The sequence below is a fragment of the Sphaerulina musiva genome (genome assembly GCF_000320565.1).
Source record: "Sphaerulina musiva SO2202 unplaced genomic scaffold SEPMUscaffold_1, whole genome shotgun sequence".
NCBI lineage: Eukaryota > Fungi > Ascomycota > Dothideomycetes > Mycosphaerellales > Mycosphaerellaceae > Sphaerulina > Sphaerulina musiva.
Window position 1 is genome coordinate 4466590 of NW_016017383.1, and position 21646 is coordinate 4488235.

Genomic DNA, 21646 nt, shown 5'->3' on the forward strand with positions numbered 1-21646 from the left:
TCTCGTCGACGACTTGCAATCCATTCCTCGCGTCCGACTCGCGAGCCCGCCAGCACGCGACAAACATGCGGTGACACAAAAGCACACCCTGGACTTCTGGACTCCTGGCCAACATCAACACCCTCCCACTGCTCCCTCGGTCGCGACGCGCTACAGCGACTTCACCATGGATCCCAGTGCTGCTCTCGCCATGGGCGTCATCGTCGGTCTGGCGTCCACATGCGTCCAGTCGGTCGGTCTCACGCTGCAGCGCAAGTCGCATATGCTCGAGGACGAGAAGATTGATGAGTCGGACCGCCGCCCACCCTTCAAACGGCGGCGATGGCAGATTGGGATGCTTCTCTTCTTGGTCGCCAATATAATCGGATCTACCATACAAATCGTAGCGTTACCGCTGCCACTGTTGAGCACGCTACAAGCTTCAGGCTTGGTCTTCAACAGCATATTGGCTAGCTTGCTGCTGAAAGAGCCTTGGACGTGGAGAACTGTATATGGCACCGTGCTGGTTGCCGCAGGAGCCGTCTTGATCAGTTACTTCTCTGCCATGCCTGAACCGAGCCATACCCTCCAGCAGCTGCTGGTACTACTGGCAAAGCCCAGCTTCCTGGTCTGGTTCATCCTGTCTCTTGTCTTTGTTGCCGCTGTTCTAGTCATGACTTTCTGTCTACGATACCTGCCGGGGCACAGGAGAGAGACTGCTCGCATATCTCTGGTCAATGGCATGGCATTTGGCTTGGTATCAGGTGTGCTCTCTGCACATGCTCTGCTGTTGGCAAAGAGTGCTGTAGAACTGGTTGTTCGAAGTCTCACGCACAAAGAGAACCAGTTCAAGACATTCGAGCCCTGGCTTCTTCTACTCGCTTTTCTGTTCCTGTCATTGTCACAACTTTACTACCTCCACCTGGGTCTGAAGCTCATCTCGACGAGCGTGCTCTACCCGTTTGTGTTCTGCATCTACAATATAGTGGCTATTTTGGATGGCCTTATATATTTCCAACAGATGGATCGCTTACCACCGCTCTCTGCTGGTCTCATCGCGCTTGGTACGGTTCTTCTACTGGCCGGAGTGCTTGCCCTGAGCTGGCGTCTGCAAGATGACGACGAAGACGGAGAGCATCATATTGTCAACAAGGCCGAGATACCTCAAACTCTTATTGCACCTGGCATGGGCTTTGTGGGCGACCCTGACACCGAGTCCAGTGACTCCGCTTCTGTACACTCGGAGGACGAGCTGGGCTCGGATCAGGAGGCAGATGAACGGTCGCCACTCATGCGAAGGTCAGCGCAGAAGAGGCATGCCTCCATCAACCATTCTCCTGGCCATAGTCACGTGCACACGTCTAGGCGCAGACATCGCGCTGCCACATTGAAAGATGTTAGGGCTATATGGGAATCTTTGGATACAGATGACGACTATGCTACCTTGAACCGCAGACCTGATTCAGCGAGGACTGCACCACAGGGAGCTCTAGGTAGCGGACAACACAGAAGTAATCGGCGATCAAGCACGGGGAAAGGATCCAACCTACTCGCCATGGATGAGTCGGAGACGGCTGTAGAGGTGTCGCCAGCACTATCACGGTCAAACACGGCGCCAGCTACATCCCACCGACCTCGGCGGAAAAGTAGTTATCATGGAAGTGCACTATTTCAGGACCTCCTGAAGCGCACATGGTGGAATTCCAAGCAGAAGAATGACGAAGAGACGCATGACTCTACACACGATAGACGTGGTGCGAATGGTACGAACAGTACGACATGATGATCATGCCTAGATTGGAAATCTAACAGTCTCTTACTCCTCCCTTGAACTTAGTACTACTCCTGTAACTATGAAGACCAATATCCCAAATGTTTACTTATTCATGAACGTGAATGATCCACCTGTGTCTGATCAATTTCCACAGTAGCCTACATGACCATGAAGCTTACACTTTCTAGAGCCGTTGAAAATACCTCTACCCTACCGGGCTAGCTGCAAGGGCAAGTATAGAAGAACTGTCCTCCTCTGTCGACCCATGTATTATGTTTATCCCTCCTACCTCCTAATTTTGCTACAACAACGCCCCCCCTCAAGATGCGCGCATAGCGAGCCAGCAAAGACTGTGTGTAAGACATACCTTCGAGAGCACGATATTTCACGCCAGGCAATAACACCGCCATAATTGTCTAGTACGCTTGCTTGCTTGCTTGCTTGTGCACAAAGACCTACCTATCTACCTTACCTAGGCACCTATAGTAGGTAACTCTTTACCTGACTCTCCAACCCTTCTAAATCCGCATACATTTAGAGTAAGTACCTGTAAGTAGCATACCTAGACACCGTACTATCCCGCGAAAAGACAGGTCGATCGTCTAGCCTCCCAAATCTAACCTTTATATTCAATTTCTCAGTCCGGGGAAGCAATGGTTTCGTAGTGTAGTGGCCCATCACGTTTCGTTTACATTCGCAAAAGACATCCATGTCTGGGAAGTAGAGCCGAAAAGGTCGCGAGTTCGATCCTCGCCGAAACCTTTGTTTTGTTTTTGCGAGTCTTCCTTTTGTGCGTTTTGGTAAGGTACCTGGCAAGATTTTCTGGTTTTTGGTGGATGGATGGATGGCATCACGAAGGGAAGATTGACTGGAAAGGAAAAATTGGCTGGATTCGATGCGAGGTTGAAAGGAAGGAAAAGAAACAGTTGGTGAAGGGAGCTTTGTTTGACTTTTTTTGATATTTTTTTTTGGATCGAGAGAAATGATGATAACAATTTCTTTTCCTCTTCCAGTGTCCTGCACTTCTTCTTCTTCTTCTTCTTCTTCTTCTCTGCTCTATAGGTTCTCTGTTTGAAAAAAAGAATCTACTACATGTAGTACTCATAGTTTTCTGAGCTGGATATCTCTTTGCGCTGTCGTAAATTCATCATCCCGCAGGTTGGGAGATTGGTATCATGCGGATCCTTCATCACACACACATACACACACACAAGCGTACAAATACACACTTCCCATTTCGCGACATCATCGACATCATCAAAAACACGTTCAAGACTCCATCAGACGTTGGAGCTCTTCCTCATCCGGCCAGGGACCCTTTTCTTCCTCGGTGGCATTCAAGACGCCTTCTGCTCTCCGTAACGTCAAGACATCCAGGTCGGTGACGTACGGACCTCGAGCATCGTCTGCATTCAGCGGAATTCGCACTTCGTGCTCGGCATCGAGCATCATGTCGTCCTTCCATAGCCTTCTGGGGCCTTCAAATACACATAGAACACGCTTCTTCATCTTCATCTTGTCGGGGGCGGCGCCCCATGATAGAGGGTAGTTCTTCCTCCGCTTCGATCCTTTCCCGATCATTTGACCAGCGAGAGCAACACCATTCTTCGACAATGTCAGACCTCTCTTCTGGCCTGGTTTGACAATGCCACCATTCTTGCCAACACGCTTGCCGGTCCTGCGCTTGCCATATGTGCCGTCATTCGCATCCTCCTCCTCGCAGTCATCCTCCATATCCTCTGCTTGGTCGTAGTTGGTCGATAGAGTGAGATCGACCTCGGTGGGAAGATGATGCTTCTCCAAAGTCTCCCGACACTCCCTATCTTGCGAGATTTCAGTCAACAGCTTCTCGTTGTTCGCTTCGCTCGGCTCCGCCTGCTGTACCACACGAAGTACACAGTCGTCCAAATGCTCGTAAAAGTCCTGGGCATTCGCAAAAGTGTTACCGCAGGTCGAGCACATGCCGGATGCCTCGATCCCAATGGCCTTCTTGCTGCCCACTATCGGGCTCTTCTTCCGTGAATTTGGTGGCGTCTGCTCAACACCGTGTATCGTTGTGAGATGTCTCTTGAACACGTCCGCTCGATTGAAGCTCTTCTCTGCTGAGCTCCCGCTTCCAGGACAAAACCCGCACACCATGGTACCTTTGTAGTGGGTCAAGGTATGTCGGTTCTTGTCATATTTGCGAGCGAAACCTTTGATATGATATTCGCAAGTCGGAATTGGGCACTTCTCAGGGCGCTCGTGCTGGTGAGTGAGCATGTGCGCCTTGAGATCCTTGACATGTCTGCCACAGGTCGCGATAGGGCACGGACCCTTGTTCGAGTCTTCTGATGAATGCGAGTTCTGGCTATGTCTCGAGTGTACAGAGGAAATGGAAGGTCTTCTCCCACTGGGCTGCTGCTGTTGTGGAGATGGCTGCTGCCACGTCTGATATGGAGATTGTGGCTTTATTGATGCCGATCGATCATCATGCAACGACGTTCGCGATGGTACCGGGGACATGCTGTGATATGTCATGGGCAAAGGCGATTGCACAGGAAGCACGGATGATGGGAAGGAAGGGCCAATATGAGATGGCGAGAAGGGCTGGATCAGCGAGGGATCTAATTCACTTGGTTAGCTCATGCACTCGCACGGTCATCGTTGCAAGCGAGAGAGAGAGAGAGAAGAGAAGAGAAGAACAGGAAATGCGACATGAAGTAGGAGAGAACGGACAAGAAGACTCGAGAGGCGGTACGAAATAACCGCTGGATTGAGAAAAGAAATGAGATGATGATGGTGTGTGAGAAAAACGACGTCCATTTGCGCAACGTGGTGTGGTTGATGCTGTAGTGGCATTGCTGCTGCACTTTTTATATTCGATCGCGCTACCGGGTGACGTGGCTGAGGCTGGCGTGGTTGGCGACCGAAAATGATCCCGGGCCACATGTTGGACTTCGGCAGTAGAGGTGGAGAACAGAGGAGCATCGGATAACACAGTAGACTGCAGCTGCTGGGAAGAAGAAATGCTCGACGACTCACCAACACAACCCTTATCGGTCACCGGAATGCTGTCGTATTCAAAGGTAGTTGCTGCAAAGACGCCGTTGTCGTTGTGCTGCACAATGTCGGGAAAGAGGTTCAGGTGGTGGTTCCATTCGCTGGGCTGCATTTGTGCTGATGGCGATCCCATTGCGGATGATATGGTGCTGTGTCCCGAGTCTGATGTGGTAGAGAACCGAGGCGGGTTCTGGTAATCGAACGAGTGTGAAGTCGAGTGGGCAGGCGAGTGGAATGGTTCCTTGGCGTGCTGAGGCGTCTGTTCGAAGGTGCAATCGCTATACTGCTGAGGGGCCTGGAAGGAGGAGTCAAAGGTAGTTGCGCTCAGGTAAGGCTGGTCTGCATAGGTAGATGTAGGAAGATAGGACTGTTCGGGATTCCAGCTCTCTGCATCTGGGTACAGTGTGAAGTCGTCCGATGCCATGGTCTGTGCAGAGTAGTCTGCGTAGGACGCCATGGTCTATACTGGAGCCAACATCAACTAGTGGAGTTTTGTGTCGACGTTGTTGCGACTGGGTGAAGATTGACTGGTATTTGGTCAGCCCTGGGGAACAATCTGTTTTTTTTTCAGCCGCGGCAGGCACAATAAGCAACACCTACATATAAGGTACGGATGATCAATGCGAACTCGCAACTGGAATGTCAGGCAGTACACTTTGTGTTGGCGTTGGTGTTGGTGTTGGCGCAAGCAGATCAAGGCGGATATTCTTGGTTGCAGCAACTGGGAAGGGACAATGTGTTGTAGTGAGTTGGAATTGCAGGTGTTGTTGTTGTTGTTGTTGTTGTTGTTGCTGCTGTTGTTATTGTTGTGGTGGTTGTACGAGCAGAATGTCCAACAGACCGTGCAGACACAAGAATACCAGAGCTGGATTTAGACGCAAGTACGATATGCATTAGAACGAAGGTGTTATTATTGGGAGGCGAAGCCAGAGGGCTATGTATAATTATAAGATTAGGATGCTGGCATGGTGCCTAGAGCAGGATGCCTGAAGGATGCGCAGCACGAGCCACGCCCGGCGTCGCCCGTGCCGAATCCTGGTCTGCCTTATAAGCCATGGCGGGCAGTAGAACTACCTCCTAGAGGTACCTAAGGTAAGGTAAGGTCAGGCAAGGTAAAGTACCTCCTAGGAGGTCAGCGGTATCTCCGTACCTCTCGCAGTGGTGGTGGACTGGTGGTCCTGGTGCTCTGGATGGAGGATGCATAGCCTTACAGAGGGCTTCCCTCTACCGCCCGAGCCCCTGCAGCCTGTCATCATCATCATCATCATCATTCTCATCATCATTCTCATCGGCCATCGCGTGTGAGGCCGCCAGACGGTGAGAGCGGGAACATGCACATCCTTCAGGTGGATCTGGAACTGGGACTGGCACTGGGACTGGGACGGGAAGGAGAAGTAATGTAACTGGTCACTCTGATGTCTCGCCCGTACATCCATCGCAACAAAGCGCAGAAGCACCATAGCTGTGATAGCATACCATACTGTACAGTCCGTACCCTCTGCTCGGTCTGACCAGAGAAAACTCTCACCGGCGCCGAATGTCACAAAGTGCAGAGTGCATGATTGATGAATAAGCCTATAAGGGCGTGCGGGAGAGACGAGGCGCAGACCGCTGAGACCGGTGGGGAGCCTGCCTTTACCTGCCTTCCCTGCCCTGCCCTGCCCCTGCCGCCCCTGCCAGCGAATCTAAGTTTGGGATCGCGCCTTCCCTCTTAGAGACGTCCATGCTGTCGGTGCACCCTCCGATTTACGCGAACTGACTGCCCTGTGACTCCTTCGTGGGAAACAGCGAATCCTTCCACCGCACACTCTCGCGAAAGGTCGACAATTGACTGGTCGGCGGCACGCGTTTGCCAACACCACGGCATTCCATTCCAATCACAATGTCCAGCCTTCCTGCAGCATGAATGTGATAGTGTCCTAGGAGGTAGTGCCTCCATCTCCTGTTCTGCTACATACTCTAATAGGCATGTGTACTCCACACAGCACACAATGAATATGAGACCTGCATCCGAGCACCGGTGAAGAGAGGTCTCCGCGTGCATCGGTGTCCAGTCATGATCCCGGTCCCGATATTGTAGAGTCGCCAGTGAATGGAGGATATTATTATTATGGTACTGTAGGATTCTAGGATTCACGGATAGGGCGACCACGGGCGCACATGTGCTGGGCTACATGTAGGTACTTTATACTTATTCCGGCGCCGACCCAGAGACACACACTCACGGGAGCAGTAGTACCTTCTAGGACTCTACAGCTACATGTATCTGCGGACGGAGAATAAATCAGGTATCATCGCAAATGCGCAATCGCAACAACTTTGCATTCCTCCATCTTGCTTCTGCTAATCATGGTATATATAGCAACCCGACAATATGATTCGCCTATGCACTTTATTACAACTTACAAGGAGGTATCTGAGAAAATCCCGATACGGTTACGTGAAACCAGGACCCCGGCTAAGCCTCTTAAGGTCAGTGTGAGGGCGTCCAGCTTTGCTCGGAAAGCTTCTTTCGTGGCTGTGCAGCCTGTGCTGTTTTTCTCGGCCTCTCCGAAAAACTTTCTCCACACTGCCTTCCTTGTACTAACCTTACCTGTACCTCTCCCTCCTACCTCATGGCGACCCCGAGAGAAAGAGTACCTTACCTGTAGGTACATATGTACCTTTCCGTTACATGTATCACCTCAATGGATACCATCGAAGCGGCCTCATTTAATGATATGATCATGGCCCCGCTGCACCTCAACCTACTACTACCGCCCTCCCCGTCGGCACCGGGGTTTGACAGGCGTTGCCTTTGTCTCCCAGCATGCTCTTGATCGAGCACACGACAAGCCACATGTCCAATTGCGAATGAATAAAGGACATCGGACGTCCCCGCCGTACACAGGGGCATCCTCGTCGTCGTCAAAACCAGAGGGACCGTTGCCCTCAATTCAGATGTACTGTCGAAACATCAGGTAGCGCTATTTTGTCTCCTGCCTACCATCTACCTCCCGTCCTCTCCGAGGTAGTATGCCTGCGATGAAAATCTAACAACGTAACATGCTTGCACTCCGGCTGTGGCTCGGCGGCAAATGTTTCGGCCCTGTAGGCCTCGTTGGCGCTCGCGTCTCTCCCCATCGTATGATCAAGTGGAATTGCGAGGAGCCCGAGCTGGAGGGACTTCGCTACGTCGCCGCGAACACTGATATTCTCATCCCTCGGCTATGCCGAGTGCATCGATCCCACCATCAACTAGCACTCGAAATGGGATTCTTCTCGGGATGCGGTCCCCTGCAAGTTTGCTGGCGGAACTATACATGCAATCAGAAACAGGCCATTGTCGACGAGATTGTAGCGTTTATCAAGCAGCTCCGAAAGCTGGAGGCTCCTTGCCCACAACGAATTTCACGGACGGCGGTGCATGTCGCGACATCCGCGTCGGCTCGGTCAAGCGATTTGGACCTTTCGACGACATTGCTGCGTTCCATGATTGTGTACGCGATGGCATTGCGCTAGAGTACGTGCAAGGTTCGTTTGGTGCGAAGGTCCTGCAGGTACACCAACGCCAGTACAAAATCTGCTTTACGCATGGAGATCTCGGTGTCCAAAAGAATTCTCGTTCGTGATGCCAAAGTGGTCGCCCTTATTGATTGGGAGTGTGCGGGATGGTATCCCGGGTATTGGGAATATACAAGGGCGCATTAAAACAGCATATCACTAGACAGTGCCGCCGCCGCGGAACCTAATTGACGTGTACGGAGCGCAAAATGTGCCTCTAGGAGGACCATTTGCGATAGTGGACTATATCCGTACGTTTACTAACCGGATATGGTGCGTAGGCAGCGACGGCGACGATTTACGAGGGTATACGAGCGTCTTACTATCGACATATAACTATCGTCCATTTTTGGTCGATAGCTGAGTAGACAGGTGTCAATAGCGCTAGCAATAGTGACCGGAAACTATCGACATACTTACTATCGACATACTTACTATCGACACAACTATCGACAGAGTAGACGGTGCCTAAATGTTTGTGACGTTGACTTCCACTAGCGGCCGTCGTTCTCACAGGGTCATTCATTGGCCAGAGTAAGCAATAGTAACCGGAAACTATCGACATACTTACTATCGACACAATTATCGACAAAGTAGACGAGCCTAATGTTTGTGACGTTGACTTCCACTAGCGGCCGTCGTTCTAACAGGGTCGTTCATTGGCTAGAGTCAGGCGACATGGTTCGACGGTCGACGTTCACCCAAACCACATTTCAACAAAACCTCCAACCCATCCAACAACCTCCCGGGGCGGCAAATCCTTCACATCTTTGCGATTTAGGTTGCGGAAGCAATACAACATTTTCTTCACACTGGCACGTAATGCTCCAATCGATTCCTTCCGACACTTGGCATGACTTTGCCGCACAGAGAGAGAGAGAGAGAGAGAGAGAGAGAGAGAGAGCCACTTTCGCCCCGTCATGGCAATCAATCAATACATTTGGGAAAGCACGGGCTTGTTGCTGAATGAATCAAGGCTTTACGCCGAAATTTCATTCTTCTCGACAACAAGAAGAAGATAATAGTTATCATAATGAAAGCTACCTACCTGACTTTATAGAAGGCCTCATCCCCTGGCCTGGGTAGCCATTCGATGGACTGGACCCGCAAAGAAGACCTTATACCTCAACCATCACGCCTCAAAGTCCAGCTGTCGGCCTGATAGCCTTATCCCAGGTGCTCTTTGAAACTGAACGAGTGTTCATGAAAGACGATGATGATTACCGGTATTAGAAACGGTGACGATGGCGACGACGATAATTTCCCATGGCAGGTTCATGCCACAAATAGGTAAGCAAGATGCTGCTGCGTTTGCAATTACAAGAACGTACATGTAGCTGTATTAACACGCGTGCCTCTTGCGACGCGTACTGCTGAAACTTTTTCTGTCGATGTTAAACCTTTGCTTGGAGTTTCGTACCTCCCACCATCACTCTCAAAACGACAAAGACCATGCCGGCGAAGAGTGTGGTGACACCAGCATATGTCCACGTGCCCGTCCAGTGCAATTTGGCTGCACCCGTGCCCAGGATAGCGCCACCTCCGGGACCGCCTGCGAGGACTCCGAACCCTATCATTGCGAATGCCATTCCAATTCTCGTGCCCACTTTGCTCTTATCCTTGGTGAGTGCGACGATCACGACGGGTGGAAGAGCGACGAAGATGCCGCTAAAGAACCCGAAAAGCAGCGCTTCCACGACCATTCCTCCTGCATTGCGAACTGCGAGCAGACAAAACAAGACGATACCCACAATGGTGGATCCTGCTTGATGTCAGCATCTTCAACTCGCTACCTAGAATCATACGTTGGGCAGGTGCGTCGCACTCACCTGGCGCGATGACGTTCAAAGGACCAATCTTGTCGCTCAAGATGTTGGGAAGCACTCTGCCAAATACGGATCCAGAATTCAGGATAGGCACCAGATAGAACGAGAGGCTATCGCTGGTGTATCCGCGATGCTGACCGTAGAAGCTGATGTAGAAGAAGCCGACGTAGAGTCCGATGAAGCCTATCAAGCAGCCAAACACAAAAGTCATAAAGGGGACATCTTTGAACGCCGTCCAGTCGACAAGTGACCTAGGTCTTGGCGGCTTCACTCTCTGCTGCATCAAGAAGACGGGGATGAGCAAAGTAGCCAGTGCCGTGAAACCCAAGATCCGCACTGACCAGCCGAAACCAAGGTTCTCGTGGTTGATGAGTCGGTAGAACATGATGGGGTAGATGATACCTATCACACACGAGTCAATTGTTGTGCACTGTTGATCACTATCGTGAGAAACACATACCACCCATCGAGCTCCCGCTTGCAGCCAGGCCGATGGCCAGACCAATTCTGGTCGAGAAGTATGTTGGCAAGATGGCCACTGAAGGCACAAAGAGACAACCACCTCCGATGCCAATCACAAACCCCTGTGCGAGTAGACATTGCCAGAATTCGGTGCACAGGCTGAGCATCATGTGTCCGAATACCTGAGGCACGGTCAGCGGAAATGGAAGCTAAGCAAGTAGCCCGGCTCAGAAGCTGGACGATATTTAAGACGCACAATGAGAAACGAGCCTGCGATGAGAAGGGCCCTGAAATGTCCTCGGTCATAGATGGGACCCACGAATGCGCCCACCAGGAGGACCTGCCATGAGACGACCGTCAGCGAAGAGTGACGAACACAGATCTCTCGCGCTTCGTACTCACCATGAACGACTGAATCGAGCCGATCCATGAGATGTTGCTCGAGGTCTCTACGAACAACTGTCCGCTCTCGTAGTAGGTCTGGTATACTCCAAAGGTATTCAGAATGCCCCTTCAAACAACAATGTCAGTAGGCAGGCTTGCTGACAAGACCCAAGGGGCGCGGGCAATCTCGCACCATGTATTGAAGAAGAGCATCCAGCTTGAAAGCACCTGTATCCACGCTTTGATTCCACCATTGGGAATTGGCCCGCCTGGTGGTCCAGCAGTGTTGTTTGGCGCTCCGGGGAGCTGAGCGTGATCGTATGTGGCATTGCGGTCGGCGAGCGACTCTGGCTTTCCGTCGGAGGCTGTGTCTTTCTCGTCGGGAAGGTTGATCGGAGCGGGTGCGTTTGTCGCCATTATCCTGGTCCGCCAAGAAAGACTAAGGTATGATTGGGTGTAGTTGCGTAGTCTGCACGACAGGCATGCTGATGGCACAAGAAAGTGTCTGGTACGACGAAAAACGTCGAGATGGTGATGAGGTAGGCACGTGGCGGACGGGCATGCAGCAATGATTGCCGTACGGGCCGAAGGACGAGCAACTCGCGACGATCAACGCCATCGGCCGAGGCGTTCTCGATACCGAGCGAGGATGGGCGACGTGCACCAGCATAGCCATTCATAATTCATTATTCAGCGAATATTGACCGATAGAGATCTCATTATTGGCGACGAATCCACAACGAATGCGCGTAGAGGCGTGAGATGGAGTTACGGCAATTGTCAGCACAGCGCTGCAGACATGATCACATTGATATGAGGGTGCATGTAGGCATTCAGAGATGCTCAGATGCATGGGCATATCTTGGCAGCGACTGGGGTATCGAAGCTTATCATTATTGTTATGCCAATTTACACCTGGGCAGTGGGCAGGCTAAGGCACAGTACCTTACCTGTACCTACCTACCTTGGTTGACAGTTGACCGGTTCCTGCCTTGTGCTGACGTGACGCTAGAGAAGGAAAAGACGTGACTTCCACGCGCAGCCTCCGTCTCATTGATGACAGCAAAGCGGCAGTGCCAGTCGAGCCTCCGCGTGATAAGGTATCCTCCTCCTACGCATCTCCTGCCTACCAGTAGGTCTGCTTCAACTCATCTCCACACAGTAAGGTGTAACTCCCGCTTGAGCATCAGATACAACATCGCGCAGCGCAGTCATCCCATTCATACCTACAGAGAAGAAGAGGGAATAGAAGAGCCTATCGTCAACATGGCCGTTCCCACCACCCGTATCCACCTGCGGCCATTGAGGCCCCAAGATCTGCCGTTGCATCCAGAGATGGCTTCCAAACAGAACCCTGCCACGTCGCCAGACCTGCAGCGCTTCGTATCCGAGGTGCTCGACGAGGGCCAGAGATTCATGACAACAACGTTGGAGGATGAGAATATCTTCAAGTCGAAAGGAACGAGAAAGGACAAACCCGCTACTGCCCCCATCAGGATCCGAGCTGCTGTCTTGACGCCCGAGCACTCCGACTTCGAGTATCCTACTGAGAATTGGTTTGCACGAACCAGCGAGCACGAGAACAGGAACGCTGATGGCACCGCCCCTTGGCATGAATTCGACCAAAGTCTGCGTATACATCACAGCGACCATGAAAAGATCTACACTCCTTCAGTTCAAGCCGCCGAAGAATTGTTCTCGTGGCAAGAGCAACTGGACGCCTTTGCTTCTCGAGTTGGACCTTGGCAGGAAATCACAATGGAGATCCGGTCCATGGAGCACAAAATACCGCCCCCTCTACAGCGCAGAGTATTCAGGGTTCTCGTCATCACAGCATCTCGAGGCGAAGCCGGGAGTGCACTGATAGTCGTTCAAATTCCGGTAGAAGGCAATCCTATCGAATCGAGAGATGGCGTCGTGTACGGCATCTATTGCAGTGTTGAGACAGCCCGGCTGGAAAACGGCAGGACCATATGGTCCATGGCGACCGCAAGCGATGCAAAGGGGTGGATGCCTATGTGGCTCCAGAAGACACAGATGCCGAAAGCAGTCGCGGTGGATGTAGGTTACTTTATCAAGTGGCGTATGGAAGTGCGCCAAAGCACTGCCTAGGTGGCTATGACAGCGAAGAATGGTGTTACATATTATTACGAAAATCCACAGGGACAGGAGAGGCCCACCCGGTGGCAGGATAACTGCCGCAAGCGATGCTGCAACTCCACCCACTTCGCAGGAATTTCTCATGGCAAGATACGGCGCAGTCCGCGCATCCCAGAGAATGAACAGATCACTTGCAATCCGCGTTTGCGTACGAGTTAGATGAATCGCGCGGAGGCAACGTTTGACTGTTCAGCTAAGGTACCTTAAGGTGTTTACTGGGCAATCACGGCTGCATAGGTATGATACCCATTCTTTCGTAACATGCATTCGCACCGCATAGCATGCATCGCACAGTATGTACAAGTCGATATGAAGGACTGTCTCGTACGTGGTGAAATTCTCGACACAAAAAGCCGTGTCGTTCGACATCAGGCTGGCGAAGTATGCCGGCTTCATGTTCTCAGATCTATCAATGCTGGCCACTCGAATGGTGACGGGCATCGAGAAGATGATGCAGCTCCAATTAGTCGTGACAAAAACAGCGCTGGCGGGCGTATGCCTCTCCAGGATCTGAATCACACTTCCTAGGTAGGTAAGCAACTCCAGGGCAGGCACAGGCAATACATAGCAGCAAGCGCCAATACAAACTCAGGTTTTACTGCATTATTATTATTACTGCAGTGGTACGCTTCCAAGCTGTATCTATACTCGCAACCTAAGGTGATGCGCGTGCCACCAACAGGCCAACTAGAGTGGCGCATCTGATACAAACGTGAGACCATGGCGAAGAGCTCGTTGCTGACTGGAGAGCGAAGCTGGAGGCGGCTTATTGTTGGATCCGGCAGCGTCCTAATAAGGTACGCAGAATAGTCCGCCATCGGCATCCATCAGGGGCCTGCGAAGTAATTTTACAGTGGTATAGAGTGGTGAGAATGTGCAAACCCGCCCAACGCCTCGCTAAATCTAAATCACAATGTATAATGTACTGTACAGCCTTTGAACACATATATCTCATTCAGTTGGCGCCCTTCTCCAAGAACTCTTTCGCCTCGTTGATCTTCGTTGCGAGATATGGACTTCCGCCTCGATCGGGGTGGTTTAACAGCATCAGTTGTCGATGCTTCTTGCGAATCATTTCTTTCGTGATGCCTCGTTCTCTGTTGCGCGCCTGTTGTCAACTTCCGCCCATTCTCTAAGCCTTGCTTGTACGCCTTTCTGCTGCTTACGATGTCTCCAATATCAGGGCTGCTTCTCTTCGATTCATCTGCTTCTCGAAACCGCCATTATAGTATGCTTTCCCCAGTGCGCTGGTGCCCCCGCGGGCTCGACGGAGTGCTACGAGACCTGCGCGTCCCTGTGGATTGCAATCAACAGTGTTAGTGGAAGGGTTCGATGCGGCCAGTTGACGGTGGTGGTGGTGGTGATGGGAGAGCGTACGAAGAAGGCAGCTGCGGCGACTCCAACGCCCACGGCAAGAACGGTGACCATGTCGAAGTCGTACTTGGGATCGGTTGATGTGATGTACAGTTGTCTGTTCAAAGGCGGCGTTGACGGTTGTTACATGTAGCCGTCCCTTGAAAATCTTGGCATCACAAAAAGTTCGGGTGATCCTCTGCACGCCAACAGAATTCTTTTTTGTCTCCGACCAGCTACACAGTACAGGTACTCTTCACACCACCAACGACGACGACTGAACACTCCAAACCTCCGCCACGATGAGAATCGAGACGTGTTATTTCTGCTCGCAGCCGTGCTATCCCTCCAAGGGTATAACATTCGTCCGCAACGATGCAAAAGTTTTCAAATTCTGCCGCTCGAAATGCCACAAGAACGTACGTTGCGCCGCACCACCTCCCGACGCACTCCATGCATGATCACTGACAGATGTGATACAGTTCAAAATGAAGCGTAACCCGCGAAAACTCGCCTGGACCAAAGCCTTCCGCAGCGCGCACGGAAAGGAAATGCCCATCGACGGCACTCTCGCCAACTTCGCCCAACGCCGCAACATCCCCGTCCGCTACAACCGTGACTTGGTACAAAAGACGCTGCAAGCCATGTCTCGTGTGCAGGAGATTCGCGACCGCAGAGAACGACAATTCTACAAGGAACGCATGAAGGGCAACAAGGCGCGTCAGCTCGAGGCCGATCGGAAACTTGTCGCCGAGAACCAGCACTTGCTTCCGCCGCAATACCGCGATCAGGTCGAGCAGGCTCTACAAGAGATGCCGGTGGAGCAGGTACAGGAGGAGACGATGGAAGAGGACATGGAAGAGGATATGGAGGAAGAGTTGCCGTTGGAAGAGCAAGAGAGACTTGCACCCAAGAAGAGCGCGCTCAAGCAAAAGAAAAAGCAGAAAATGGTCCGAGGGAAGGGTGTGGAAGCCATGGATGTCGATGGTTAAATCATCAGCATCTGGTTGATGAGATGTTGCGATGTTTTTTCCTCTTTCACAAGCGAAGGTGTCTGGCGTTTTCATGGACAGTCATGGCCAGGTTTTGGCATTGCAATACGAGGGTGTGTATCAAGCAAGCAGGCTATCATCACTCTAGGTCAGTCTTCATCATTCAAGGTCAGTCTACAGCATACTTCCTTCCACAATCGCATCCCCGACAAGCATCACGTTCTCCTCTATTCAGTGAGGTGTAGCGTCTACAAGTGGGTGCCAGATCGACGAAGCTTTTTACTTTCTGTTCGACCGCATATAAGGCCTTTATGGACACCATGGCGCTTGAATCCATAACAGATCGCTGACATTTCTTTCAAGGGACCTGCTACCCATGTCGCAGATATCTATCCTGTCTGATCCGAGCATCTCTCCAAACATGGCGCAGTATCAGGACGCGATGGCTTCTCCATTGTCTCATCACTACTGATCGCTCGTCTGTCGTCCCCGTCAGATCCAAGTGTCGACATCTTGCATCTACCAATATGCCGAGTGACCCCGTCCTCGCCTTGTCGTTTATCAGTCCCGTGACGGTCAAGATGACTGGATGCGGTCGTGAAGCGGAGAAGCTTTGGAGAGTGCAACGGGCTATCCTTCAGACGTTACCCATGTCTTACATGCTTTCCCGGCTGTATCACACTCCGGGGACTTCAAGGACAGGCTACATGCCGCAGCACATCTGGGGCTCCAGAACAACAGCCAGTAGTAGTGAGCAGACTCGTGATCGAGTCGTGATCGAGAGGGCGAGCTCGGTGTGAGGAGTAGTCATTTGATCGTGTGGCCAAGCAACACGCGCATGTTCTGCAAGTCTGCAAGTCTGCAACTCCACCTTTCTATGCACAGCATCATGTGGTCGCCCTGGCTCATCAAAGTCTATTAAGCCAATGGATGAAGCAACGTGCCTGCATGGGTGGTTGGGGAGGGCACTGAATGCCACCGATTTGCAGTTCCCTGCTGCTTTGAGCAGTGCACGGTGGCTGGGCTTGAAACCGAGCGGGATCAAACCACAATACCGCCACCTCTTTTATGATCTTCGACTCCATGACCAGCAGCCAAGCAACAATGGGAAGTGACACGCCAAGTCGCAGTGAATGCGTTGCTTTGCGGAGGTACCGCAGTGGTGAGAATGTCGTCTTGGCTGCGAACTTGTCCGGGTAAACAGGCCGATCGAAGCAGGGTGCATAAGCCAGCTCTTGAATCTTGATTTTGTCGATCGAGGATCCGAAAAGTCAACAAGGTTCCATTTGCGTGCAGAGGCGTTGGCGTTTTGCATCATGCTGTCATCATCAGTGCACCATTGCGAACTAGACTGGCAGAGACTGCTCGAATAGATTGGCACGCGCGGCTGGTGGTCGTCTGAGGTATTGCACGACACTCGTAGCATGGCGTGCACAAATACTCCAGTGGGTAACGACGGGAGTGAATGATACATGACTACATGTAGACATAATGTTTGGAGACGCTACATCGGTACCTCGCTCGTGGAACGGCTCTGACAGAGTCTAGACATGCATTGTGCAGACGCGAGAGATGAGCCGCCCGGGCGCGAGCTGGGAATTTGTGGAGAGAGCTTCGGGAGCTGTTGGTCCGCGACAGCAATGCCTCCTAGCATTCGCTGCTGAGTAGTGCTCCAGGTCAGACATCACGACCGTGCAGTCGACTGACAACGGAGGTACCTGTAGTGATGATTCTGGTGCTGCGTGACCGTATACTACAGCATGCCCGGTTGAAGTGGCAGAGTGGCAACTTGCACGTCTATAGAGGATTAATGCGAAGCGGTATTGCATGGAACCAACACCATTGGCTCGCTTGGGGTGCTTGAGAAAAGGAAGACCATGTTGAAGCAAATACAAGGTGTGAGCAAGGAGTATGACGTTTTACAAGCGGGGCTAAGCAGGAAGGAGGAAAGCACGGTCAAAGGACGGTGGCAGGCAGGCGCCAGACGCCTACACTACTACCTTACCTTCTTCCCTCCTCGCTCTTCCAACATCTTCCTCTCCTCACCACTCCATCTTCTCACACAACCTCACGAGAAGTTCAGCAAACATGATTGATCCCGTTCAGGCATTCGCCATGGCGACTGGCACCATCCACGACGCCGCTAAGAGCAGCGTCTCTCCCCGTACGTGTAGCATTCGAGGACCACGATAGCTCTGAAGCTCTCCATACTGACCATTCGACAGTTCCATCCGTGGTTCCAACCCTGCCAGAGTACCAGGACGTCAGCGAGACTGGCGAGAGGACTCTATGGTGAGTCTCCATACACCTGACCATACATATGATATCGTCGTGGCGGCGTTTGCTGCTGAGACGGAGCGCTGGCTCAAGCGCCGGTCGTCAAAGGCTTGGAATATATGCTGATCGTCGGTATAGGGTGGTCTTCGTGGTCATGCTCGTTGCATCCATCGTGTTCTCTGGCCTTGCGTGGAGCGTCCCAATGGTGAGCTTTTACCAGGTGTTCCGCCTGCGATTCTAATGCAAGATGCTAACCGACCCGCAGTCGAAACGTCTCTACCACGTGGTTACTACCATCATCACGATCACTGCGGCACTCTCGTACTTCGCCATGGCTACTGGTCACGGTGTCAGCTACCACCACGTTACAGTCCGCGAGTCCCACAAGCATGTCCCAGACACCACCAAGGACATCTACCGCCAAGTCTACTACGCCCGCTACATCGATTGGGCCATCACTACTCCATTGTTGCTCCTTGATCTTGCCCTGCTCGCCGGCATGAACGGAGGTAGCATTCTCATCACCATTGTCGCTGATCTGATCATGATTTTGACTGGTCTCTTCGCTGCTTTCGGCGCTGAGGGTACTCCACAAAAGTGGGGATGGTACGCCATTGCATGCATTGCCTACTTGGTCGTCATCTGGCAGCTCGTCCTCTACGGTCGTCCTGCTGCTGCTGCCAAGGGTGGTAAGGTGGGCAACTTCTTCGCCGCCATTGGTGGTTTCACCCTCATCCTCTGGACCATCTACCCAATGTAAGTTGTTCGTCCTATATTATGCCCAGCACGGAAGCTAATGTAACTTAGCATCTGGGGAATTGCTGATGGCAGCCGCAACTTGAACGTCGACGAGGAGATTATCTCCTACGCTGTTTTGGACATCCTCGCGAAGCCAGTCTTCGGTGCATGGCTTCTTTTCACCCACGCCAGCATGCCAGAGACTAACGTCGACCTCGGTGGCTTCTGGTCCAACGGTCTCTCGGGCGAGGGCCGCATCCGTGTCGGTGATGACGACGAGGGTGCTTAGATACCACCCCCGGATCGAGACTGAAAGGAACGGTGTTTGCTTAGGCAAGGAGAACGAAGAAAAAAATGGTGCGGGAAATCACGAATAAGACGAAAGTCTTGACTGATACGAGCATGATAAGAAATGGCACATGATTGGATTAACAGCGATACCTTTCGGGCGAAAGTCATCCGGTCGTCTAGCTCAGCAGTTGCTGCGAAGTCGTACGACCTTTGTATCATACCAAGTTAATGCATAATTGTTGGGCATTGGCTAATACGTTTTGTCTCCATCTCCATCGTTTTGTGAAAGTCACTAGTGAAACGAGATTTTATTGCCTGTCGCATATATCTCAGTTATGTATCTGTGGCACTGCGCCCCTCGTCTCCTACGATCTCATCGCGTGAACCCCACACCGAACCACACTGTTACAAATTCAATTGAAGCTGCACGAATTGCAATTCTGCGCCATTATCTTCAAGTGCCTCGTCAAGTCCATTCAGGTTTGATCTAATCCGCATGGTCGCTTGACAATCTTTGGTATACCTAGGAACCTATACTGTGTGCCTTTACTTTCGAGACTGCGCACCGTCGTAACAACAAGGACAAGTCCATGGACGAGGCGTTCAGTGAGAAACAAACTGGACATGATGTACGGTATCTCTATTGAGAGTACCAAGTGCAATTCTATAAGAATCCGTTCACAGACTGGGCATGTTGGGAGACGAGTTGGATTTATGCAAGGGTTCACATGTCCATACGAGCGGAGGTAAGCCGGAGACAAAATATGCTCTGTTTGTACTGGACGCTTCCATGCCAACAGCGGGCAGCTGGAGCTTGCAACATGGTCGCCCCAAGGCAGGCATGTCTCGCAGTTTCAGCAAGGATTTAGGAAAGCTCCATCCTCCCACGTGAATTGTTTTGTCGGCAGGGAGACGAAACATCACATTCTGTTGATCGTAACTTCGTGACTCGAAGGCTGTGTATACAAGCCACAGCCAGCCCCAGTGGTATCAATAAAGCACTCTCCGTCGCCCACAAAACCATCACTTACCTACCTACCTTACTTACCTTACTTTTGAACATCAACATACCGACCTCGACCACAACAACCTCCCCAATACAGCGTTCGAAGTACACGTGCCACGCGCCGCGCATCGAGTCCCGATTGGACCTCCCGAAACGCCTAGCTGCAGAACAATATGGCGACCGAGGTGCCTCCAACCAAGGCTGATGAAGGAGTTGATGATTCGCCCATTGTCGTGAACAGCGAGCGAAGAGACAGTCTGGACAAGAAACTGCAGCTCCGTCCCGACGAGACAGATCTGAAGAATCGACATATTTTATTGGACAATACTGCGGCTCCTGCGCTTCAGGCGAGGGCAGCAGAACTAGAGAGGCAGAGGATTACGGACAATCTGAAGAAGGTACATATGGACGTCTCGCTCTCAGCAATCATGACTGCTCGGGACTGTCACATGTATGCACTGTGGGCATCGTTTTGCTGACTCTGGCATCTCCCACAGGGCCTGTCACACCGTCCAGAAAAGGAAATACTGGTGCAGAGAAACATCTTGCTCGAGTCTTCTGCGGCTCCGGGCATTCAAGGCCAGCAGAGAGAGTTGCAAAAGCACATGCGAGCAGACAGTCTGGAGAAACATTTGCAGCACCGTCCTGACAAGGATGCTCTTCTCAAGGAGGGTATTTTGAAGGGTACGTCGCACACGCGGCAGCCGCTGTAGGAGGTAGCTGTTCGAGATGATGCATACTGACACCGTGTCACATAGATGAGCAATCCGTGTCCGAGGCTTGATCTCTCATCAGACCATTCCAGTGTTTAGCTGAGATTTCAGTGACATGCAGGGAAGGCGGTACGACAATAGGACTTGGGGAGTCTTTGGCAGTGTGGCATGTGTTCTCATTTGGGGGGACCTGGCAGTGTCTCATGTTACAGACGACGGGATGCAACTAAGTGGGTTGTGTTGCGTTGCATGTGGAGGGGGTACTACTTTGACAGGCTGGCTGGACGCGTGTGCTCTGTCACGCAGGCGAGACAGTGGAATGAAGCGTCGATGCGTGAGAGGCTGTAGCAAGAAGCGAGAACAGCATGATCTCCTACATTAGGTAGCGATAGCAAATGCCAGACGACTTTGAAAAACCGACTCCATCAGCAGCAGCAGGAGGAGGAGGAGTACTAAGTAGTAGTAGTAACCAGTGGTGCTGCTGCAGCTGCAATACCTAGATTGATATCGTTTCGTGCTTGGGTACTTGCGTGCCCTAGGGCTGCACGTGAGAACACTGATCCGGTCAGCTCGGAAAAGGAGCTTAGCTCTGCAGCGGAAATAGAAATAGCGGGTCACTGCCAGGTTGGGGGATGTAGGCCTCGGACGGTACCGAATAGCAGCAGAGACGGTCCCTCACACACACTTGTTGAGAAATGAAGAGGCCGAGAGGACACACCCAGGTAGTAGTAGTAGAAGAGCTTTCACATTGCCTTCTTTCATACTGGACCCTCCCGTCCAGATCCCCATACAAACAACTCATGTCCATACATATAGGTACATCCACAGGTACATGTACGTATACGGAGGGAGGAGGTAGACTTTTCCGCGCACGAGGGAGCCAGGACCAGCGGCAGCAAGAGAAGAGCGACAGCAGCCAGCTTGCAGGTTCTGTGAGCTACAACCTTCTTCTACCTTACAGGTGCCTCCTACCCACGCCAGCCTAGAGCCCATTTGATTAGTTCTAGCGCCTCCCTCCCGTTTGCGGTCTAAGAATAGTAGTGATCCGAGCGCCGCCCACAGCAACACTGAGCAACAGACAGACACAACTCGGCGCACTGACTCTC

At 51.9% G+C, this 21646-nt stretch overlaps 10 protein-coding genes and 1 non-coding gene across 11 annotated transcripts; 8 read left to right on the forward strand and 3 right to left on the reverse strand.

Moving 5' to 3' along the window:
- Positions 1-166: 166 nt before the first annotated feature.
- Positions 167-1171, forward strand: SEPMUDRAFT_13828 (uncharacterized protein; the record flags this gene model as incomplete). The annotated part of the gene is made up of 1 exon (XM_016902873.1): positions 167-1171. A coding segment is annotated over one exon (1005 nt), but the record flags the coding sequence as incomplete, so codon positions are not given.
- Positions 1172-2408: 1237 nt separating this feature from the next.
- On the forward strand, positions 2409-2515 carry SEPMUDRAFT_t3. Its single transcript has one exon. It is a non-coding gene; the product is annotated as a tRNA-Val (tRNA).
- Positions 2516-2725: 210 nt separating this feature from the next.
- SEPMUDRAFT_146750 (uncharacterized protein) lies at positions 2726-5608 on the reverse strand. The gene is made up of 3 exons (XM_016903838.1): positions 5396-5608; positions 4778-5322; positions 2726-4359 (listed from the first exon to the last, which is right to left on the reverse strand). The coding sequence occupies exons 2-3, from the start codon at positions 5250-5252 to the stop codon at positions 3023-3025; spliced, it is 1812 nt and encodes a 603-aa protein (XP_016765932.1). The 5' UTR covers positions 5253-5322; positions 5396-5608; the 3' UTR covers positions 2726-3022.
- A 2313-nt stretch (positions 5609-7921) lies between these two features.
- SEPMUDRAFT_160996 (uncharacterized protein) lies at positions 7922-8743 on the forward strand (the record flags this gene model as incomplete). Its single annotated transcript, XM_016907917.1, has 3 exons — positions 7922-8197; positions 8233-8348; positions 8392-8743. The coding sequence occupies 3 exons, from the start codon at positions 7922-7924 to the stop codon at positions 8483-8485; spliced, it is 486 nt and encodes a 161-aa protein (XP_016765933.1). The 3' UTR covers positions 8486-8743.
- A 980-nt stretch (positions 8744-9723) lies between these two features.
- Positions 9724-11408, reverse strand: SEPMUDRAFT_78464 (MFS general substrate transporter). The gene is made up of 6 exons (XM_016910198.1): positions 11204-11408; positions 11029-11137; positions 10883-10966; positions 10625-10808; positions 10168-10566; positions 9724-10100 (listed from the first exon to the last, which is right to left on the reverse strand). Exons 1-6 carry the CDS (start codon positions 11221-11223, stop codon positions 9733-9735), a joined length of 1164 nt encoding a protein of 387 aa, XP_016765934.1. The 5' UTR covers positions 11224-11408; the 3' UTR covers positions 9724-9732.
- Positions 11409-11978: 570 nt separating this feature from the next.
- On the forward strand, positions 11979-13455 carry SEPMUDRAFT_146751 (uncharacterized protein). The gene is made up of 2 exons (XM_016903839.1): positions 11979-12110; positions 12173-13455. The coding sequence occupies exon 2, from the start codon at positions 12277-12279 to the stop codon at positions 13120-13122; it is 846 nt and encodes a 281-aa protein (XP_016765935.1). The 5' UTR covers positions 11979-12110; positions 12173-12276; the 3' UTR covers positions 13123-13455.
- A 547-nt stretch (positions 13456-14002) lies between these two features.
- On the reverse strand, positions 14003-14622 carry SEPMUDRAFT_146752 (uncharacterized protein). The gene is made up of 3 exons (XM_016903840.1): positions 14548-14622; positions 14337-14464; positions 14003-14267 (listed from the first exon to the last, which is right to left on the reverse strand). The coding sequence occupies exons 1-3, from the start codon at positions 14596-14598 to the stop codon at positions 14126-14128; spliced, it is 321 nt and encodes a 106-aa protein (XP_016765936.1). The 5' UTR covers positions 14599-14622; the 3' UTR covers positions 14003-14125.
- A 188-nt stretch (positions 14623-14810) lies between these two features.
- On the forward strand, positions 14811-19122 carry SEPMUDRAFT_146754 (family A G protein-coupled receptor-like protein). Its single transcript, XM_016903841.1, has 7 exons — positions 14811-14942; positions 15006-15683; positions 15879-17679; positions 17741-17807; positions 17931-17997; positions 18058-18548; positions 18600-19122. Exons 3-7 carry the CDS (start codon positions 17604-17606, stop codon positions 18817-18819), a joined length of 921 nt encoding a protein of 306 aa, XP_016765937.1. The 5' UTR covers positions 14811-14942; positions 15006-15683; positions 15879-17603; the 3' UTR covers positions 18820-19122.
- SEPMUDRAFT_33042 (Ribosomal_L24e-domain-containing protein) lies at positions 14826-15515 on the forward strand (the record flags this gene model as incomplete). Its single annotated transcript, XM_016908524.1, has 2 exons — positions 14826-14942; positions 15006-15515. The coding sequence occupies 2 exons, from the start codon at positions 14826-14828 to the stop codon at positions 15513-15515; spliced, it is 627 nt and encodes a 208-aa protein (XP_016765938.1).
- SEPMUDRAFT_113797 (uncharacterized protein) lies at positions 16043-16437 on the forward strand (the record flags this gene model as incomplete). Its single annotated transcript, XM_016901052.1, has 2 exons — positions 16043-16311; positions 16401-16437. 2 exons carry the CDS (start codon positions 16043-16045, stop codon positions 16435-16437), a joined length of 306 nt encoding a protein of 101 aa, XP_016765939.1.
- Positions 19123-19731: 609 nt separating the features above from the next.
- SEPMUDRAFT_146755 (uncharacterized protein) lies at positions 19732-20960 on the forward strand. Its single transcript, XM_016903842.1, has 3 exons — positions 19732-20225; positions 20325-20511; positions 20586-20960. Exons 1-3 carry the CDS (start codon positions 20001-20003, stop codon positions 20609-20611), a joined length of 438 nt encoding a protein of 145 aa, XP_016765940.1. The 5' UTR covers positions 19732-20000; the 3' UTR covers positions 20612-20960.
- Positions 20961-21646: the final 686 nt, after the last annotated feature.

Excerpts from the sequence above, each read along its gene's own strand:
- SEPMUDRAFT_146750 (XM_016903838.1), bottom strand. The coding sequence starts at position 5,252 with ATGGCGTCCTACGCAGACTACTCTGCACAGACCATGGCATCGGACGAC. Across the intron at positions 4,360-4,777 it reads GACCGATAAGGGTTGTGTTG|ATCCCTCGCTGATCCAGCCC; the intron begins GTGAGTCGTCGA and ends CAAGTGAATTAG.
- SEPMUDRAFT_78464 (XM_016910198.1), bottom strand. The coding sequence starts at position 11,223 with ATGCTCTTCTTCAATACATG. Across the intron at positions 10,967-11,028 it reads GCTCGATTCAGTCGTTCATG|GTCCTCCTGGTGGGCGCATT; the intron begins GTGAGTACGAAG and ends GTCTCATGGCAG. Across the intron at positions 10,101-10,167 it reads TTTGAACGTCATCGCGCCAG|GATCCACCATTGTGGGTATC; the intron begins GTGAGTGCGACG and ends GACATCAAGCAG.
- SEPMUDRAFT_146751 (XM_016903839.1), top strand. The coding sequence starts at position 12,277 with ATGGCCGTTCCCACCACCCGTATCCACCTGCGGCCATTGAGGCCCCAA.
- SEPMUDRAFT_146752 (XM_016903840.1), bottom strand. The coding sequence starts at position 14,598 with ATGGTCACCGTTCTTGCCGTGGGCGTTGGAGTCGCCGCAGCTGCCTTC. Across the intron at positions 14,465-14,547 it reads TCGCCGCAGCTGCCTTCTTC|GGACGCGCAGGTCTCGTAGC; the intron begins GTACGCTCTCCC and ends TGCAATCCACAG. Across the intron at positions 14,268-14,336 it reads GCCCTGATATTGGAGACATC|AGAACGAGGCATCACGAAAG; the intron begins GTAAGCAGCAGA and ends GGCGCGCAACAG.
- SEPMUDRAFT_146754 (XM_016903841.1), top strand. The coding sequence starts at position 17,604 with ATGATTGATCCCGTTCAGGCATTCGCCATGGCGACTGGCACCATCCAC. Across the intron at positions 17,808-17,930 it reads ACTGGCGAGAGGACTCTATG|GGTGGTCTTCGTGGTCATGC; the intron begins GTGAGTCTCCAT and ends TCGTCGGTATAG. Across the intron at positions 17,998-18,057 it reads TTGCGTGGAGCGTCCCAATG|TCGAAACGTCTCTACCACGT; the intron begins GTGAGCTTTTAC and ends ACCGACCCGCAG.
- SEPMUDRAFT_146755 (XM_016903842.1), top strand. The coding sequence starts at position 20,001 with ATGGCGACCGAGGTGCCTCCAACCAAGGCTGATGAAGGAGTTGATGAT. Across the intron at positions 20,226-20,324 it reads TTACGGACAATCTGAAGAAG|GGCCTGTCACACCGTCCAGA; the intron begins GTACATATGGAC and ends CATCTCCCACAG. Across the intron at positions 20,512-20,585 it reads CAAGGAGGGTATTTTGAAGG|ATGAGCAATCCGTGTCCGAG; the intron begins GTACGTCGCACA and ends CGTGTCACATAG.